Here is a 20510-nt window from a genome sequence, read left to right as displayed (position 1 = left end):
ACCGTTAAGGAATAAATTTAAAGAAATCAAGATATTGACTGTTGCTTCTCAATATATATTCTCTAATGTTATGTATGTACGAAAAAATATTAATGATTTCATGAGAAAATGTGATACTCATAACATTGGTACAAGGAAAAAACACAAACTTGTTACTCCTGTTACTCGACTGCGTAGAGAAAGTAACTTCCTTTGTGGGGCAATGTATACGGTTTTACAACAGGATCCCAGAAAGCGTTCAAAATGCCTCTGTTGCCAAATTTAAGAAAATTATTAAGGAACGCTTGTGTGCAAAAGGTTATTATACAATTAATGAGTTTATGATCGACAGCACACCTTGGGAATGAAACGATCGCCTCCTGGTTATTTCATCACATATTAAATTGTTTATTTATATAATACATAAGACAAACAAACAAAAAAAAAAAAAAACCCGCTGAGTTTCTTTTGCCGGTTCTTCTCAGGTCAGGGTATTTTCTTTCCGAACCGGTGGTAGTGTTTCAATTGACCATCAATAAGAAAGTAATGCTTCTATATTGAATAAAGATATTTGAGTTTGAGTTTGGAATGTGCGCTCATGTGCGTGTGTGTGCGAGTAGCACGCGGGCGACCCGGTGTCGGCGTACGAGTGGCTGGAGGAGGCGCAAGCCATGGACACGGCCGACCGCTACGTCAACAGCAAGTGCGCGCGCTACATGCTGCGCGCCGGCCACGTCAAGCGCGCCGAGGACATGTGCGCCAAGTTCACGCGGGAAGGTACAGCGACACACCTTACTGGCTCTCCTCTAAGGGGTTGTCCATTAATCACGTGATCCTTTGACGTGATCCTGTGACAACCCCTAAACTTATGAGATAACACGAGATGTACAGGGGGTTTTGTAATTTTAGTGTTTATATTTACATTTTTTTTTAAATTTTCTCTCAAATAAGATGTAAAAAAGTTTAGGGGTTTTAAATAGAAATTAAACCATAGTTAGGGAAAATTAAAGTTGGTTGGTTGTATGTAGATGCCACGCTAATGATGTTATTGCTGGGTACAGTTAATCTCATACATTCCTCTCACGACATCTACAATTTGAGATAGTTGGTTTCTTTCCTTTGCTACATACCATACGGCAAGAGAGGGTATTGCCGTGTCTTATCTGTATGTTTTGAACTGATTGTAAGCAGTCACTCCGTGATGATTTCTTGTTAACTCTTTAAGTATAAGTAAATGTGTCATTCTATACTGTTTATAAATTAAAATGAATAGCGAGCTTTCATTCATTTTATTCAATTGATTAGTTAGTATAAGAAGTATATTTATATTTTATGAGAATTTCATATATATTTTCCAGGTGTCCCAGCGACAGAGAACCTGAACGAAATGCAGTGCATGTGGTTCCAGACGGAAGCAGCGGCTGCTTATCAGCGCTTGCAGCAGTGGGGTGAAGCGTTAAAGAAAGCTCACGAAGTGGACAGGGTAAGATATTAATAGAAAAACTAATCGATTACTCTATGAAAGATATTTGACGCCAACTGATTTATTCGCCCCTATTCTGCTAGTAGTTCCCACGTTTTGTAAATGCTCTGTGGAAGCTAAGCTCGCAAGGCGATAATTTTGCGGTCTTAGCTCAATAACGACGTGGCAAATGAAATTTTCGATTCGAGATGGCCCAGTGGTTAGAACGCGTGCCTCTTAACCGATGATTGCGCGTTCAAACCCAGGCGAGCACCGCTGATTCATGTGCTTAGTTTGTCTTTATAATTCATCTCGTGCTCAGCGGTGAAGGAAAACATCGTGAGGAAACATGCAGTGACAAATTTCATAGAAATTCTGTCACATGTGTATTCCACCAAACCGCATTGGAACAGCGTGGTTAAATATGTTCCAGACCTTCTCCTCAAAGGGTGAGGAGGCCTTTAGCCCAGCTGTGGGAATTTACAGGCTGTTGTTGTTGTTGAAATTTTTTTTTAATTTTTTTTTATGGTATAGGTTACGAGCATATGGGCCACCTGATGGTAAGTGGTCACCATCGCCCATAGACATTAACGCTGTAAGAATTATTAGCTATTCCTTACATCGTCAACGTGCCACCAACCTTGGTAACTAAGATGTTATGTCCCTTGTGCCTGTAGTTACACTGGCTCACTCACCCTTCACCCAAAACACAACAATACTGAGTACTGTTGTGGTACCTACCCAGACGGTCTTGCACAAAGCCCTACCACCAAGATAAATGAATGAAATTAGTCGAGCGTTTGTAACGTTTGTAACGTTCTTCCCGCAGCACTTTTCGGAGATAATCGAGGACCAGTTCGACTTCCACTCGTACTGCATGCGCAAGATGACGCTCCGCTCGTACGTGGGTCTGCTGCGATTGGAGGACGTTCTGCGCGCGCACCCGTTCTACTTCCGGTGCGCGCGCGTCGCGATCAGCGTCTACCTGCGGCTCTACCAGCAGCCGCTGCAGGACGCGCCACAGACGCAGGAGCCCGACACAGGTCAGTCGCCACGCACGCCGACCACATCACATTGAATAAAACTAATTATAACATGGATGGTTGGATGAATCGCGTATATTAATGATTATAAACATCCCTACGTTTCGAGCACTTTGCAGTGTTCGTGGTCACGGGTAGACTAGAGAAAAAAAAAAAAAAAAAATAAGAAAAAAAAAAAAAAAAATTAATATACGCGATTCATCCGTTATAATTAGTTTTATTTAAATGTGTAATAATCGCGAAAATTTAAGACAACATCACATCCCTTTGATTTCGTATTCACTCGATATCATGAACCGATTGCTCGAGACATCGATGGATATACTATCGGAATTTGAGAATGTATCAGTCAAGACATCTTTGTAGTACAATGTAGATACACTATTAGAAAACCGTATGGAAAACATGTTGCCAATGTGTGGGGAATTCCCCAAGTTGCGGGGAATCGCAAGTCGATCGGGGATTGGTGTGGGGATTGTCGGATGTGCGGAAAATGAGGGGTAGGGAACGATCGGTAATTGATTTTTTTACCCGTGTTTTAATCAGTACAAAAATTTGAATTGTAGTTAATTATTAGTTAGCATTGGTAGCAAAAACACACTATGTTTAGACATTAACCATGACTAGTCTGACGAAAAAAAAAAAAAAACATACAAAAATGATTTTTTCCTTTATTTCTGTGTGGGGAATTGGGACATTTGTTTTCCCCAATTTGGGGAATTTCGCTAAGACTTTTGGGGAATTAGGTGAATAGGCATCGGCAACCCTGATGGAAAACGCAAATCTACAGTTTGCTTATCTTTATTTCCTCTACGATTGGAATAGGCTAGTAACATCAATAATAACTCAGGTGGAGTTGAATAGAATCGACAAAATAGAACATTTAGAACGGCCAGATATTGCGTTTTAGGTGAATCGGTATAGTACGACACAACTTAGATGTCGCATCGGCAAAATTCGTAAAACCGATCACAGCCGAATTGAGTACGCTATCCCAAATTATCAAAATTTATTTCTCATGCGAATATGATCTTTACACAAACGTAATAGCTTGTAATATCATATGACCTAATATATTCGTCAATTTGACGCGTCGATTTACATGCACTTGCTTTTTCTGCGTGAATATATAGCGACGAATAGCGTCGAATGGCGCGGTAGGGAGCTGTTTCTATTGGTTGTGTAAATCGGCAGTAATCGGTTTTATCTTCATTCCATTGCATTTCCCGATGCTACATCTAATTTGTGTCGTACTTATACGCGATTTCGTGATATAATTACAAGATTGTCGGTTATTTTTATCTGTTCACAAATGTTACGTACGTGCGTTGGTACGTGTAGTAGGGTGCATGAGCGTAAACTATGATTTTTTCATATTAAACTTAAATTTAGAACACAAATCTATTAAAAAATAAAATAAAACACTATGCAATAAGAGTTCAATAACCTGTAAAAAAGACAACACTACGCAGGACGTAGGAACTTACTCACCCGCTCTCCGCAGTCCCCTTTGACTTCAGCCGACCTTACTTTAGGTTGATAATTTTGTGAAGTTCGGAACGGTAACATTTGACTTATTTTGCCCGTAAATCATTGACCCTCTACTATTTACGTAACAATATATTCGATAATGTTATGCAGGATGGAGTAAATTAATCAAACGAAAAAAAAAAACATGTGGCTAAGTTACTTACGTTTGATAGTAACAATAAAACGCCATATATTATTACGGGTATCATTTAATGCGTTGACGTTAAAGCCACATTGTGTATGTTTGTTTGTCAAACGTACCACACGTTGTGTGCGTGCTTTTTATGTATTTATTAATAATGCATATTACATAATAATTTTAATAATTAATTTACGTAAATAGGTGTATAAAGATTATATAAGTAATTGAATAAATAATACCTATTCATGCATTTTATATACATATTTCGACAAAGATACGTTATTACATCACCTATCACATGCCTATATATTTAATATCAATAATACTTTTTCATAAACTGTTAACCTCCTTGGTCTAGGGGCTAGAAATGAGGCCATTCTTATTAGCATCCAGGGATTTGAAAGTTGGAAGTGTGTACTCTACTAGAAAGTACGTAAAGATTATGATCTTACTCTTGAACTCTGAAATACCGTCCCATCGGATTAGGACACACACATGATATGTTCTCATGTATATAGGTCATTTCTCTCACTTTTTTATTGTGTTTCACAATACTTTGATGACGTGATATGGCAACGCGGCTGCGAGTCCCAAACACAGCTTACAACCATATCGGACTATTATTTTCCTATTTTGTATTAATATCAGTTAAACAGTACGGAGTCCGTCAATCTTATTCTTTGGTCAGTTGTTACGTATTCTGTATCTGTAACAGTATTGGCTCACTCACACTACGTGACTCCATACAAAGCTTTTCAAGCGAAAACATTTCTGATCCAATCTATTTTAATTATTATATAATAAAAAAATATATATTTATTTATATTTTTTTATGGTACTAGTATGAAAATTGCAATAGGTACCAATTTTCCATTCGATTTATTTATTTTATATTATATTCTAAAAATTAATTGATAAATTTTCATTAATAGTTTCTAATTTCTTAACTGCTATTAGTTTTCTTAATAGCCAAGTAATTAATTTGTTATGCAATATTTTTAATCACTATTAATACCGTAAGCGTTTGTGATCTAGATAATATAGATTTTTCAAACCTTGTACAGTATATAAATTTATTTTTCTTTACTTTATTAGGCAATTGAAAAGTTTCTTTGCGAATATGTCATAATATTTGATATAAAATATTAGTAAGAAATTGGAAGATAATTAATTATATTAAATTATTGGTCTTAAAATAAACAAAGTGTATTAATTATTAAAATTTTTATTCTTAATTAATCTTTTGTTTAAAAATACGTACAAAATCACATTTGCTTGTTATTATTTAGTATAAGTGTGAAATATAATAACAATTTGTATCCATCATTACATCCGTAACAACGCTCACAACATGCCCACACGCTACAGTATCACATCTCATGAGTTCAATACTGACATACATTAATAAATTACCTAACGCTAAGCTTGCACCACAGACACTTAACAATAATTTAATAAATAGATTTATAAACTAATCAGCGTTCATTTGTTTCACAACACAGACGCGGCTCACTGCATTTCAGTAATGCCTTAAATATTATGGCAAAGCGGGCGGTCCCGCTAGTCTTTTAATTCTAATACTACTTAGGACACTTAAACATCACATTTGCTTTGTATTTACACGATAACGTCGATCTCGACGGCTGTTTTAGTTCAGACTAGAGCTTTGGTTTCACCGTCCGTAACCGGGCGACCTGTATCTCTCTCGGGTTGCGTGTGCAGCCTGCGGTGTTAGGAAATACACGTGTGCGCCCTCTCCTGGCAGTCTGTACGACACGTACGAACCCGGTCTTCCTTCGCCGGCAGTGTTAACCGGACCGATCCATTCAGCGTTCGGATTTACAGGCGGCAAGGGTCTCCTGTAATTCACGGCGGTGTCTCCGGCTAACGACGGCCTATTCAAGTCATACTGTTCACCAGTATACTGAGGCCGCTGTACCTGCGTCTGTACTCTGTACGGTTGAGCTTTTCTGTAGCCGGGGTTCGGTATTGGTATGAACTCGCTGTCGGGATTTATCTCCGGTCGGGGATATCTGTCGTTCACTAAGGTATCGTCTAGTAGTGATGGTGGTTTTGACGATTGAACCAGTCGAGCATTTGGTGATCCTTGTTGTATTGATTCGCTGTATGGATTAACATTCGGACGCGGTAACCGATCATTGACTTCTGTATCTTTGTACAACGATGGTTCGTTAGGACTTTGCGAGTCGACGATTTCATAGGCGTATTGCTGGTTTAGATTGTTATCAATAGGTGTTTTAACAGTTTCCAGTGGAGGTGTAACTGCTAGACCATTAATATCATGAGTTCCATCTTCTAGTTTCTGGCCGAAAACATCGAAGGAATTTTTGGTTATATCATCAAAATACTTTTCATCTTGCTTTGTGTAGTAACCGTTACTGATCGGGTTAGGTGTAGTACTGGGGTGCTTGTGTGTATTGGGTTTGCCGGTTTGGATTGGAATATGGTTTATATTGCTATTCGGAGCAACGTCTTTGTTGTACAGCGTGTCTTCGTAATCTTCTTCTCTCGGTTTAGTTTTTGGATAATATCTCGATGATGTTGGGTTTTCTGTTGTAACTTGTAAATTTTCAACTAAGTATTGTTGATGGTAACCAGGTGAAACGGTAGGAGAAATAGCATTAAACTCGTTTTCAAAATTAAATGGTTTACTGTAACTGACCATTGGTCTGAATGGTTCGGGGTCTAGTTTTGGAGCTCTGAAGGTTAATTTCTCTTGCCGAGGTTTCGTGTCATAACTGAATTGATAAACTGGTCGGGCCGTTACCGGTTTCTGTTTATTAGAATGGGGCCTATGAGAATGACTCTTTGGTCTCTTTGTTGTGTATAACTCGAGGGTTTGTTGAATGTCAGCTATTTGTTGATAAAACGGATCTGGTCGTTGTTTCACTTGTTGCACGTAAACCTGCGGTCTAGGTTTTTGTACGCTAAAATATTCCTGTGTCAGTGTTCGAGAACCTTGTTTTTGTGGCCATAAAAATAGAGCATCAGCTTGATCAATCGATCCGTATGCAACATCTACCGATGGAGAGAATCCAGATTGTGAATTCGCATTTTGATTTTGAATGTGTGATGTTTGACTTGGTACAGTTTTATAGTAATTTCTTCCATCAAAGTATGTTTCAGGTGTTGGAGAACTTTTAGGTTGCTCGTCGAAGAAATAAAAGGAAGCAATTGCATCTTCATTTGGCCTTCGGTTATACACAGGCTGCAATTTAGTTGTAGGTTCATCGTTTTGAGTGTAATAGGATCTTAAAGGCACCGACGTTGATGTTATATCTTTAGCGACATCATTAGATATTTTTTGTGGGATTTTGTAAATAATGTAAGGTTTTTCAGTTGTTGTTGGAGTCTTTGTATCATAAATTTGGTCTGGATAGTCGTAATATACTGACACCGAGAGAGGTTTCGATGTAAGTTTCGTCCGTGTTTTGTATACTGGTTTTTCAGTTTTCGGTTTTGTTACTATTTCATCTGGAAGGTTTTGAACCCTGACAGGATTTCTAACTGGTGTTGGTGTAACACGTTGCGGCTTTCTCTGTTTTGGAGTTGTGACAATTTCTGTTTCTATAGTTGTAGGTATATCTGTAATTTTTGTCGTCTCCGTTGTCGTCGGTCGTGTTTTATATTTGCCTCTGTGTACCACAGGCACTGATGAAGGCCGCTTTGTGGTTGTTTTAGACCTAGTGTTTGTTGTAATAGCAGGTCTGGTCTTAACAGCTTCTGTAGTTGATTTCTCTTCAAGAGGCGCAAAGAAATCAGGTGGAGGTGGTAATATTATTCCAGGTACTAAAGGTCCAGCCGGCACACTACTCTTGTAGTCAGTGTGATAAGAAAAATTGTATGGCGGCGGATAATAAATCGAAGGGTCGTCTTCGTCGTATAGGTCTGTTTGGTTGCTGGGTGGTGGTAGAAATGCTGCGCCCGGAGGAAAGCCTTCTGGAAAAGAGCCGTTTATGGATGCGAAGTAAGGGAATCCTTCGCTCGCATTCCCGGGTAGGAATGGGAACGGAGGACCTGGCAACGGCGCTCCCCCGGAAGTAGAGTTTCTCTGATTATCACCCGGGGCGTAGGACGCTCCCGCTGAGTAAATGAATGGCGGAGAAGATAAAGTGCCTTCGCCTTCTCCTGCAGGGAAGGGTGGGAAAATGGGCGCAGGGATACTGCCGTTCGGTGTAAGGAAGATAAGCGGTCCGTCGTCGGAGAGTCGTACTGGAAAGGGCGGTGGCACTTTAGGTTTCTGTGGTAGTTTTACTTGCCTTCTAGGCGCCTCATAGTTATCGATTGGTGGCCAAGGTCTATTTTCGGTTTCTTTTGTACGCTCTGGGAATGAGCCTCCTTTTAAAACTAGTAAATGATCTTCTGCAAGCCATATTTCATCTTTTTTAAGACCTCCAAGACTCTGCAGATTATCTTTTGACCGAGTTTCTGAGTTAGGTTCGTAACTCAAAATTCCTGGCCGCTTAGGATCTTTCGAAAATATCTCGTTTTGTATCAAGCCATATTTTCCTTCGGCCACCTGATCAGATAACGTCTTTTTGTCCTCTTCGTCCTCTTTCATTTTTCCCGTGTCACCCTTTCCTTCGCCGGCGCTTGACATGAGCATGCCGTCATCCCAGATACCTTGATTCCATCCTACGGTTCCGCCCGACAATTCTGGCACAATAACTCCTGCAAATTTACCACTTTCACTTTTTGAGTCCAAGTTGATAGAATTTTTGGATTTTCCATATTCTCTTTCTGATTTAATTTTCATATGTCCCCCTATTAAACGTTTAATCATCCGCTGGGACTCGGCGGGGTCGCTGTCGGGTCGTGGGCCGAGGGAGCGTTGATCGCGCACGAACGAGTCGGGCGGCAACACGTAGGTGGGCACAAGGACGCTAGCTTGAACGATGCACGCCCATGCCAGCGCTAGCGTAAGCACTGACGTCGCCCCTCTCACCATCTGAAAGTTTAGAAAACATCACTTCTTAGTTTTATTGCACACTTGACACTTTATTTAACTACATATCACATGCACAGATAATGAACTCATCTCAGATAGCGCTTATTTCTTTGTTACTTCGATATGCTCTTTTGTCGGTCATGAGCATAAGCGCACGAAGTGAAAGGAACTTGAAATAAAACGTTCGGACAGTGGTTAAAGAACTGGCGAGCCGCGCGCAACCACCCGCCTTTTATTAATTCGTACGAAGTGACCACCTCCGAGCTAGCTGGCATTGAGAATCAAGCGTTTAATTTGGAAATTAGCGAATAATCACCACGAGGCAGGAAGGCCGCGGGGCCTGCGACAAAATCGACTGTCATGTTTTAATTTAAGGCTGAATTACTTAATCGACCATTCTTTTGTTTCTGCATGTAACGTTAAATTAGTTTGAGGTTGTACGACTTGCTTGTTAGTTGAAATCGGCAACGGAATGGACATTTGAAATGTTGGATACAATAATGTGTAACAAATTAATTATTTTGCCTACGTTCCCGATAAACATGATCAGTTTTTTGTTTTATTGAAAGTTAAACCCCGTAGTAAATACGTATCCAGACAACGAAATATTAAAGTTTTAGTATTTCACGAGGCCATTTAGGGTGTGTCTAGGGCCATGTGAAAGGCGCTAACCTAATTTCATTTTACTTTCGATACGAGACACTTGTTTGTCAATGAGTATGACAAAATATAGACCAGAACACGCTCAGTCCAATAGCCTGTGCCTTGCGAAACATTATAGATATTTTAATTATTTTCGATCGTATTCAATGCCATCGATATTGAATCTCAGTAGGCTATCGTGACCTTTATTATTTATTTGTAAGCATTTTTTTTACTTTCCATTGTATATTAAATATATGTAAATGGTTATAGTCATTCGACTCATTGGATTCCGGATTCCTGCAGAATTTATCGATGTGTGATCAAAATGAAAACTTTAGTACCGGCTTCTTATGTATCTGAGTCATATCAATGTAAATAAAACGACCTTCGTTTGATTAAATAATGATGTGTTGATATGATATATTGATTTAAATAATGTACAGCAGTACATTTACATCATTGAATTAACAGAGGTATTTCAATATTGCAATAACAAGCTGTAAGTTGCAAAGTTCAAAGTAAATGTTTTATAAAGTTTGACATTTGCGGGGATCATCTTGAATGTATCCTTTCGTTTGTATCACTAGTTAACCTTCGAAAAACATGCAATTGTTCCTAATTACGTAGGGCTGCCGTTGAGGATGCAGAATGAAACCGAACGAATTTAACTTATACGTTTATTTAAATAATTTAATTTAACAATTAATTATTTCTAATTTATAATATACGTGACAGTCTGTTCGATGTTAGAACAAAAAGTGAAGTTCTGTAGTCTGAATTACATATTTATATACGAAATCGGTAAATCACTGAATGGTCCCCACGGTATGGTGATTCTTGGTAGCGCTCGATGTTCGGGAGGTCTTGCGAAACAAAGCAGCGACGCTGGCAACAGGTGGTAGCTTCAAGGAATGCATGGTGTGATTATTTCTCACGGTATGGTAATTCTTGGTAGCGCTCGATGTTCGGGAGGTCTTGCGATTATTTCTTAACAACTCCCTCCGCAGGATCAGCAGCTATTTGGAGACTTTTGTCGAAAATAGTGCTGATAGAGACATAGGATCTCTGGGGCTGTCCTGGACTTCTTGTGTTCTGGTTGCCTCATTGTCCTTCTGGTTGGTATTTCTTAAATGCATACATTTGCGACGAATGAGGACGATGCTAATAGTGAGTACTGATGCACCGATGAGTAGGTAGACAGGTATAGTCGTGTGATAGAGCGTGTCTAAGTTCGACAATTCCAAAGTCACTGGTTCTTGAGAGGCAATCCTGGTATTGGTTGAATGTAAGTGAGTCAAATCTATACTGTTCAATTTCAAGATGTTCTTCGCTGTCGCTTTGTATGGATCTTCATTACTATATTCTATATTCAACATTTTCAAAACTTGTCCTTTTACTTGATCATGGTGGTTAGTGATGGTGAAGATGGACGTTTGTAGAGCACACCCTTTAGGTATTTCAGCTAGATAGCTTCCGAGAAGGTTTTTGTATTGATCTTGAGAACAGGTTAAATGAACTTTCGTTAAGTTGGGAAAGCTCAGAACATAGTGACGATCATCCAATTGTTCCATGGCTTGAGAAGATAAGATTACTGGAGTAACCCGACAGGTTTCATGGATATGTTGCTGGAGTATAAGATGTTGAATGCAGCTCGTTTGCTCTCCATAGTGTCGGTTTAAGTTGTCCTCGCAAAGATGACCGTGACTGTACTTCGGACATTCTGTCTCTATATACAGTAGATCTTTCTCGTGAATTGCTACGTATGGATAGGTAGGGATTATAATTTTATCATTACTATTAGGGGCTAAGGACAATTTGTAAAGGATGTAGTTATTGGGATTCATGATTGGAAACTTAATTACCAAGATTATATCATTATCTTTATAATAATATCCTAATCTTAATAGATCTAAATATTCCCTAAAATTAATATCTAGCACTACATTTGAATTGTATAAACCTTTTAGTTTATTTAACATAACTATATAAGTGTCGTAATCGAGAACGGAATAATGGATGCTTTTAGCTCTTATGAATGCCAATAGATTCTGTAGTTTTGACAACTCTTGTGACAAATTGTCTATGTCATCACCTAGTATTGTAAGTAGCTGGGCTAAATGAAAATACTTAATTGCATCTTCTTCTTTCCTAACATCATTATCTAAGATGGTTTTAATAATGTTCTCTATTTTCCTCTGGTTTTCTACTATCCTATCTGTAACATTTGAACTCTGAGATGCCCACTGCTTGCTTAAACTTATTTGATGATTTATTTCAATGGCTAAGTTATTTTCGTTCTTTTGTAGAATAGCAATGGCATTTTCGTACTTTAGTGCGTCCGTATAATCTAAATTTCCGGAGATTAGGTACCCGTTTCAGGCGCGACTTGGGTACGGGTCCTCTCTTTCTCTTTGTATAAATATGTATAGGTAAATCTGTTACAACCGTATCGTTCGTATAGCGGGCAGCTAATTTCTGTCTATTAGCTAGGGGATTTCTGACATAGATTCGTTGATCAGGTGCATATGTTTTATTTTTTATGCCATTTCTATTAATGTTCTCGGTTATTTCAGTACGACGCTGAAGGGCGGTTTCATTAATGATTTCGTATACCTTTAACATTCGCTTACGGTGATCTAGTATATATTCCTGCAATAGGTGCTCTGTTAAATAAGGATCGTAATAATCGGCATATTCATCGTATATAGAATTGTCAATGAAACTATTGTAATTTACTTCTTTAGATTTAAAGTAGTTCGTAGGGGGTGGGTTCCCGGATTTTGAACCTTGCGATAAAATAGCTAAATCGTTATATAGAGCGGTTTCATCTCGTTGGTCCGCGAAGTTGTTCACTAAAGCAGTTCGAATGCCTTGCCAGTCGGATGGAATCCCATTAGAATTAATTAAGCGAGCAGCAGAGCCTGTTACTTTGTTAAGAATTCCGTTGAGAAGAGCACACCTACTTAATTCACTACTACTATCACTACAAAACTGTCCTACCAATTGATCACATAATTTTAAAAATCTAGTAAGTACATTTGGGTTCCCGTCGAACTCGGGTACCAACCTTAAGGCTTTATAAATGGTGTCTAACTCAGACATTTCCGTTTGTTCTTCTATACTACTTAAACTAATATCTCTTCTATTATCTACGAAAGTTTGCCTACTACTAATAACTATCCTAGGTTCCTTCGATTTTCTTAAATGAAAAATCTTGGCAAATTTTATTAACACACAGGTTAGTTAGGCTAGGATTGAGCAACCACTAAAAAGAATCTAGTGTACTCACATGAACATGTTTCGGTCTCTCTGCGTTATCGATGTCTGGATACCTCTCGTGCAGCACTACTCGTAGATTCGGATGCTACGGATGCAGCAGCTAGACAAGCTACGGCGGGGCTTCACGCGATTACGGAAATCTTCTACGCGAAACGTTCCGCGAGCATCCTACCGACTGCGCCAATTACGTAGGGCTGCCGTTGAGGATGCAGAATGAAACCGAACGAATTTAACTTATACGTTTATTTAAATAATTTAATTTAACAATTAATTATTTCTAATTTATAATATACGTGACAGTCTGTTCGATGTTAGAACAAAAAGTGAAGTTCTGTAGTCTGAATTACATATTTATATACGAAATCGGTAAATCACTGAATGGTCCCCACGGTATGGTGATTCTTGGTAGCGCTCGATGTTCGGGAGGTCTTGCGAAACAAAGCAGCGACGCTGGCAACAGGTGGTAGCTTCAAGGAATGCATGGTGTGATTATTTCTCACGGTATGGTAATTCTTGGTAGCGCTCGATGTTCGGGAGGTCTTGCGATTATTTCTTAACATCCTTGTAAATATTAACATCTTTCCTCAAGTAGATTTGTATTAAAAAAAAAAACGCTCTTAGACTTTGTTAAATGTAAAGTACTCGTAATTATTTAACATGACCGATGGTATCGATGAAAAACGCGTGACCTTGCCACGCAAGGTGCTTGCTATTTTTGCGGTCACAAAAAGCGTTATATTTATTACAAAGTTCTCAAACGACCCTTTTTTAGGTATAAATATCTAGGTGAAAACTCGAACGGAAATATCTAGAACGCTAATCATACGGTTTCGTATACAATAAATTACAAAATTAATTACTACAATTTACTGAAATTAACCAATATTCGTTTCCGATTGATGAATACATAATATATCGTGTAAGATAAACATGAAGGCTTTCTTAATTCATTTCGCTGTAACAACGTTGAGAAACTTGTATCATTGTCGATGATTTGTATTCAGTGCTCGACAACATCAATCAGACAACTTTCCATCGCCTTTGTTTGTCAGCGGACCTTAAGATTATGCTGATTGCATTTTCACTGTTTTATAACAATTTCTAATATATAAATTGCACTTTAAAACAATAAGACATATTACAGTTTATAGTGTCGTTTATGTATCTGTATTCATAACAGGATCTAGGCAATGTTTTACATCGAATGCGATATTCGATAGACGTACCGAGTTGCAATTTACGTAATTACCTATATCTAGCCTTCAACATTTAACTTATAGCTACTCTGTAATTGCATATTGATCTCCTTGAGTTTGCGGAACAGAATAACCCACATATTAGACTATGCATATACCGAACTGTTTTCAAATGTCTCATAAGGAACTTTTGCCGCCTATTTATTGCTGTAGTTGCCCCCGGCTACGCTCGTTATAACTTAATTGCACCGACATTTCGAAATAACTAAATAGCTATACATTTCGTAACACATAGGACAGTTTTTGTTGTAACCTTTTTGAATATATTACATGATTTATTAAAAACATTAAAAAGTTTATATTTCCTTTAAAAATTATCTTGTAGTAGTAAAAAATGTGATAAAAGTATTGCCAATGGGTATATTGAAATTGGAGAGGCTAATTCATGTGTCGAAATTCAAACAACTTGAATTCAATTTTTTAGCGCAGTTTTGGCACGTGTCAAGATGATAATCATAGTAATCGGTTTAAAGCTTATGAAACCGTAGCGTATTACGGCCTTACTTATGGTTGATTAACGGGCGATTAAATAAACATTGATATAAGAAGAACACCAGTATTGTTAAGAGAAGCTTTTTAAATCAAATGCAAGACTTCTGATAATCTTTTAATTGGTTAGCCATTTGCAGTATGAAATTTGTTTTGACAGTATTTACGGAATTCTTACAAGAAATTAACACGTTACACAATGTTAATTGGTTTTTGTCGGTTCAGTATGGTTGTCGTAAGATGTACTATCTACTAACTGTTTTAATGTTTTAAATTTTATTTTTGTTTTTATATTGACATTCATAACTAAAAACTAAACATTTATCCTATTTTTTTTATTGATTTTGTTTTTGTAGAAATGTTTTTACAATAATTTCCAGATCACAACGCAATCCATTGTTAACTTCGGTGTGCTTGTATTGGCAGTTCTAATGATGCATAATTATCTAGCGCGTGCCTGTTCTTATTAACTGTAATATTGTAAAGGTAGAGAATAATTACGTCGCTGATAAACAGTTTCGTGTTTTTTTTTTTATTTAAATCAAAATCGTAATTATTATTCGTTTCTGTTTTTCATTTCACCAATGGTCTAGATTTTTTCATAAATTTTTTTGCCATAGAATTTGTTATTTACCGTTGTAATTATATTTTATTATAAAATGAAGAAAAGAAAAAAAAGATACATATCTTTAACGTTTGATTTCTTGTGCTTTGTGTATCTCGATATCGACAAATATTAAAGAAATGTCAGGGCTCGTTCTATAACCGTTAGTGTTCGGTCAAGGTGAAGCCTTCTTGACAACTCACTTGGAATAGTTTGTGGCGCCTTCAAAAGCAAACCCGTACATTCGGCCATCTTAGTAATTACTCTTAATGCGTAATTGGAATGAATGAATAGATGTTTGTTACTAAATATCACCAAAACCCTTTCCGAAAACGTGTACCTGACATCAGTAACCCTCCGTTTTCTATTAAAACCGCGCGCGGAAACTAGTCTTTTATATACTGCAAGATGTAAAGATAATTCCGAAATTAAGAGCCTTATCTCGTAACCTTGCGTTTTTAATGTGAGAATTTTTCACGGAGCGACTTGTTATTAAGTTTCATATAGTGTGTCTCAGTGGCTACGAATACGCTGTAGCAATGTTTATTGTATTTAAGTATTTTATCGAGTTTAGCAATGTTAACATTGCGTCCATATATTTCGAAGTTTTGTTATAAAAAATATATATCGTTTATTATAGTTTGTCAGTTTGTAAAGTGTTTTTGATTTGAACATTTTTTTTTATTTTGTAATGTCAACTTCTCCATTTTTATACGGCTCGTTAAGGTCATTTTACAAAAAAACTGCTCCGGTTCATAGTCGTGACCGGCGGTAATACAGTTGTGAGTGCGCACGCGCCGCCTCGGGGCCGAGTAGCTAAGTATTTCGAAGTTTGTCTATGTTCCTGTCATGCGTTTCATTGTTGGTGGATTTATGATTTATAATACCTACGCTATATTTGAAACTTACAAGGTTAATATCGTTATTGTGCAAGCATTTCGCGGCTGCATGCCTAATAAGTAAAAATGATTATTGAATATATCTGTTTCTAACATATGGATAATGTAGTTTTTGATCGGAATGCTAAACATGCCATTTAGGAAAATACATTGCTATTGACGTTTTAAATTGATTTTAAAGATTTTCTTGACTTTTCCTAACCTTATTTTTAGAACTTTTTAAAAGTATAACAGTCAATTATCTTCAAGATAAGAAAATATGGAGTAAAAGTAATTTCCATAATAGTTTTCCATATATAGACTTCCTGTTATTTTAAGATGACATTAAGATTCCATACTATGCGTATTTTATTATGAAAATGACCATAAGTTTGTATTCCGAAGCGGTGCCTCTTGTAATGGGTGTGCGCTTTCTTTTCTTTTGTTAGTTTGCGACTTTCTTGATTCTTTGTTTCGTAATTCCTCTGTGGACACATTAGTTATTGCGTGTAATCTTCTATGTAATACTAAGTTGTTTACTCTCGTGTAGTTTGCCTAGTAATTGCGGTTACGACATCGAAAATTTTCGTATTTTTCACATAATTTAAAATGAGCTTTGTAAATTGAATGGCGCAGACGTGCCCTCTTGACGACTCTCAATTACGCTTAAAAATTATAAACGTACTTTATTTCTTATATAATCAATTAACCTTATTACTTTTTTGTTGCAGGTAAGAATAGTTATGTATGCAAGGTGCACGTAAGTCGGTAAGTACAAGTAGTTTTTATCGAGATAGTTTCAATCGGATGGACAGGGGAAGCGCTATGGAGTAAATAGCAATTAGTTGATTTTAGATAGATAAAGACTATTAGTTTTATATTGTTTAATATGAGTTGCTTGTGTAATAAGTTTCAAAATTTTTCCGCCGCTGTGGGCGCTACCTTTTGATGATTTTCGGAGCGTGGCGGATAATAGGCAACCTTAGATTGCGCCCGAGTCCTTCGCTCGTCGTGCAAGGAAAGCTGCATATTTTAAATGCGAATTTTGTAATTTTGAATAATTATTCCGAATGCTTTATAATTATCTGATCGTAACTTGAGCTAATTATTCTCAAGGTGTTTTTATTTATATTCGTTCATTAAATGTTTCGCGACACATGATTTTGGTACTTAACGACTCGTAACCCGTTGCGGACGAGTCATTGTTACACTTCAAAATTTAAGATTCGTACACATTGTTTTCTTAACACTTCTTGGTATATATAGTTTAATATCGTGATAAAATGCTCATCACGACGTATAAGCCGGATTCGTTTTTTATACAAACGTACATGAGCGGTGACGCAATCTTTAATTTGTATACACTGACTTTATTATTATAGATTCAAAATGTTTAATAATTTGCACGAGAATATAAACATTGCACGCTCGACTGATAACCATTGTCAGTTGTAATTAGTCGAACGTTTTAGACAAATATATCTTAATTATGAACTTAAATGATGTCATATATATTTTAATAATATTGAATGGGTTAAAATTAGCTTATTGGGTGTGACGTGTCAGCTTTGCATCCTGATTCATAGTATGACCGTCTAGACAGGGACGATGTGTTGGACAGTCCGATAGGTTAGCCTAGCAGGTGATTGTTGTGTCATCGTGCGTGCACCGTAGTTGGTTATGCGACATAGCCGACATAGCAGTGTACACTTTTCTTAATGCCAATCTTATTTTAGCTCGGAACGGTATGCTATAAAACTGGTTTCTCAGCTAATGGCATTTGATGGTAGCCTTCGAAGTTTCAATAGAAGGTGAATAAATGTAACATTGAATTTTTCTGTGACTACATTTATCCTTTGTGCCTTTGTAATCTATGTAGGTATGTTCGGATTTATATTACATTCATAGGAACTATTTTTGTCTAATTATTTACTCTTTGTATACAAAATGTCTTGATGGTAATTAATAACGTTATTTTTATCAGAACGACTGTATTAAAAGCAATCACATCTATCAATCTGGACAAGGTTGTTATTTAATTTGACAGATTTGATTATATCTTTTATGCATTGGTAATGTAACTATTTAATTCGTCAACTTCTGAGATATTAGAACTATAATATTCACGTTCGTTTCCAGCATCCGCTTTCGTAAATATTGTTATTTTCACACGATATAGGAATCGATTCGAAATATCTTTATCGATATATCGAATGCCAGTACTTCCTTCGCTTGTTGCTTGACTAATCTGAATCGTTTCCACTGTCGGCGTTAACGTGTTCGAAGCAGTATGTGTCAATTATTAACGGTATTATGTCATCGTATCTGCACTGATATAACTCGGTACACTTTCATAGCCCGTGCTACTTTCATCTCGTTTGTTTATCGATTTACCTTTATTAATGCTGCTTCATTTCATTTAATTACCGTATTTATTATTGGATGTTAATATTTATACGATTGAATTAATAATTTATTTGTAATAGTATTTTCTGAGGTGTTGATTTTGTTTGCTAGTATTGAAAAATGATAGTTTAAATGATATAGGATGATTTAAATGAAATCGTCGTAAGTTTTGGCTGAATTAAACGTATAGTCACGTAATAATTGATGATACGTCAAATTAGTATTTCTCGCGCGTCTTGTCGTGTTTCAAACTCCCGTTACGCGGATGCTTCAAATTTGTTGAGAGCGAATTTTTTTTTATGTATCACACGATATTTATTTTAATTATGTATTCCGTGAGTATCGTCGGAAGTTATTTTGTGGTATTCCCCTGCTTTGCGTTATTATTTGAATGTGATGCTTACGTCGCGAATTTGCTAAGTTGGTTGTGTTTATTTAATGATACATTCGGCTGTGAATAACATGTTTTGAAATAGAATGATTACAGTGAGTTAATTTTTCACTCGAAGTCCTTTATTTTATGACATCAGTATTAATGCCGCGTGGGCCGATCTCTCTAGTACGAGTGGATCATAACAAGTCTTACGAGATACCGGTATATTATATTTAATCTGAATATCACGTTTTATTTATTCGAAATAATATTCCTGTACTAATGTTCGTTCACAGAATATTTAACTACACACGTAACAATTCATTGAAATGCTTTTGTTTACTTTTTCTCACAGGTGTTTCTTTATACGCGGCCGTCAATGACTCTCATGCTTTGGGCTAGCTGCGAAATTTAAATTTAATATTTATGTCACGATAGTACAGCATTGTTTCTGGAGTTATTGTCAGTCCAGCGTCAGCTTGTACCCCGTGAGATCTAGGTCGAACGCCTATATACGTACTTGTACTAGGTTTTTGTAAAAAATATATTAATCTTACATTTACTGTTAACGGTAGAGGCTGCGACTGAAAAAACACTTGATGTACACTCTTCAGCACATATCACGAGGGTAGTGGTAATGTCACTTCACTTAAATCACTGGCGTTCAGTCACTGGCACATAGTATAAGCAAATGGGTTGTTTTAGCTGTCTCGTTGTGTCGCAGAGTCGCAGGGTCACAGGCTGTGGTGGGGTGCGCGTGTGTTCAGCAGGTCGCGCAGCGCATGAGTGGCGGCAGTGGTAGGGGCGCGCGCGTAAATACGCCGGTGTAAGCGCGTGCGCATTGCACGCACACTAACACACAAAGTGACACACACTACGCGACGCCATGCATCCAATTTAATACATATAGATATGATACTCGGCCCGGGTTGTGTTCATCCCACGAAAGTACCACATCATTTATCGATTGCTATTAAATATGTAAGAATGTAAGTACCTAAGTACTTTACATACATTTTTGATATTTATGTAGATCCGTGTGTATTTATATATGTTACTTTACTGTCGATTTAACTTTTAATTATGACAAGTATTTAAAGTTACGTTCGGTTTGAAGCCGTTAATTAATTCCTTAATTAGTGTGAAAAGTTACAAGTTTTGTCAACGTTAGAAATTTATCATTCATGTATTAATTGTAAGTAAAATATCAAATGAAAACGTCATTTGGTATTTTTCGATATGTCGTAAGTTTTCTTGCTTGATTTCATAAATCACGATTAACCTTTAAAACATAAGGGCATTTTCGAAGATCTAAGATACAGTAAAGCAACTATTAACAGGTATTAAAAACAGTATTACTCATAAAGTTTATTCATTAAACTAAATCTATTTTTCAATGTGAGTTTTCGATTAAAGTTGCTGACGACATTGTCTACTATATTTTTATACCGCTAA

At 37.0% G+C, this 20510-nt stretch overlaps 2 protein-coding genes across 2 annotated transcripts in view; one reads left to right on the top strand and one right to left on the bottom strand.

Moving 5' to 3' along the window:
- Positions 1 to 20510, top strand: part of LOC124537802 (N-alpha-acetyltransferase 15, NatA auxiliary subunit) — a 105099-nt gene that overhangs the window by 6303 nt on the left and 78286 nt on the right. The window contains exons 8-10 of the mRNA XM_047114712.1: positions 600 to 756; positions 1338 to 1462; positions 2271 to 2484. Of these exons, the coding sequence (XP_046970668.1) occupies positions 600 to 756; positions 1338 to 1462; positions 2271 to 2484 (496 nt within the window). The remainder of the gene's footprint in view (positions 1 to 599; positions 757 to 1337; positions 1463 to 2270; positions 2485 to 20510) is intronic.
- Positions 5366 to 19867, bottom strand: LOC124537801 (adhesive plaque matrix protein). The gene is made up of 2 exons (XM_047114711.1): positions 19613 to 19867; positions 5366 to 9125 (listed from the first exon to the last, which is right to left on the bottom strand). Exon 2 carries the CDS (start codon positions 9123 to 9125, stop codon positions 5829 to 5831), a length of 3297 nt encoding a protein of 1098 aa, XP_046970667.1. The 5' UTR covers positions 19613 to 19867; the 3' UTR covers positions 5366 to 5828.

Source organism: Vanessa cardui, chromosome 19, assembly GCF_905220365.1.
Source record: "Vanessa cardui chromosome 19, ilVanCard2.1, whole genome shotgun sequence".
NCBI lineage: Eukaryota > Metazoa > Arthropoda > Insecta > Lepidoptera > Nymphalidae > Vanessa > Vanessa cardui.
Note: the sequence above shows the minus strand (reverse complement) of the source record. Positions and strands in the feature narration are given on the sequence as shown.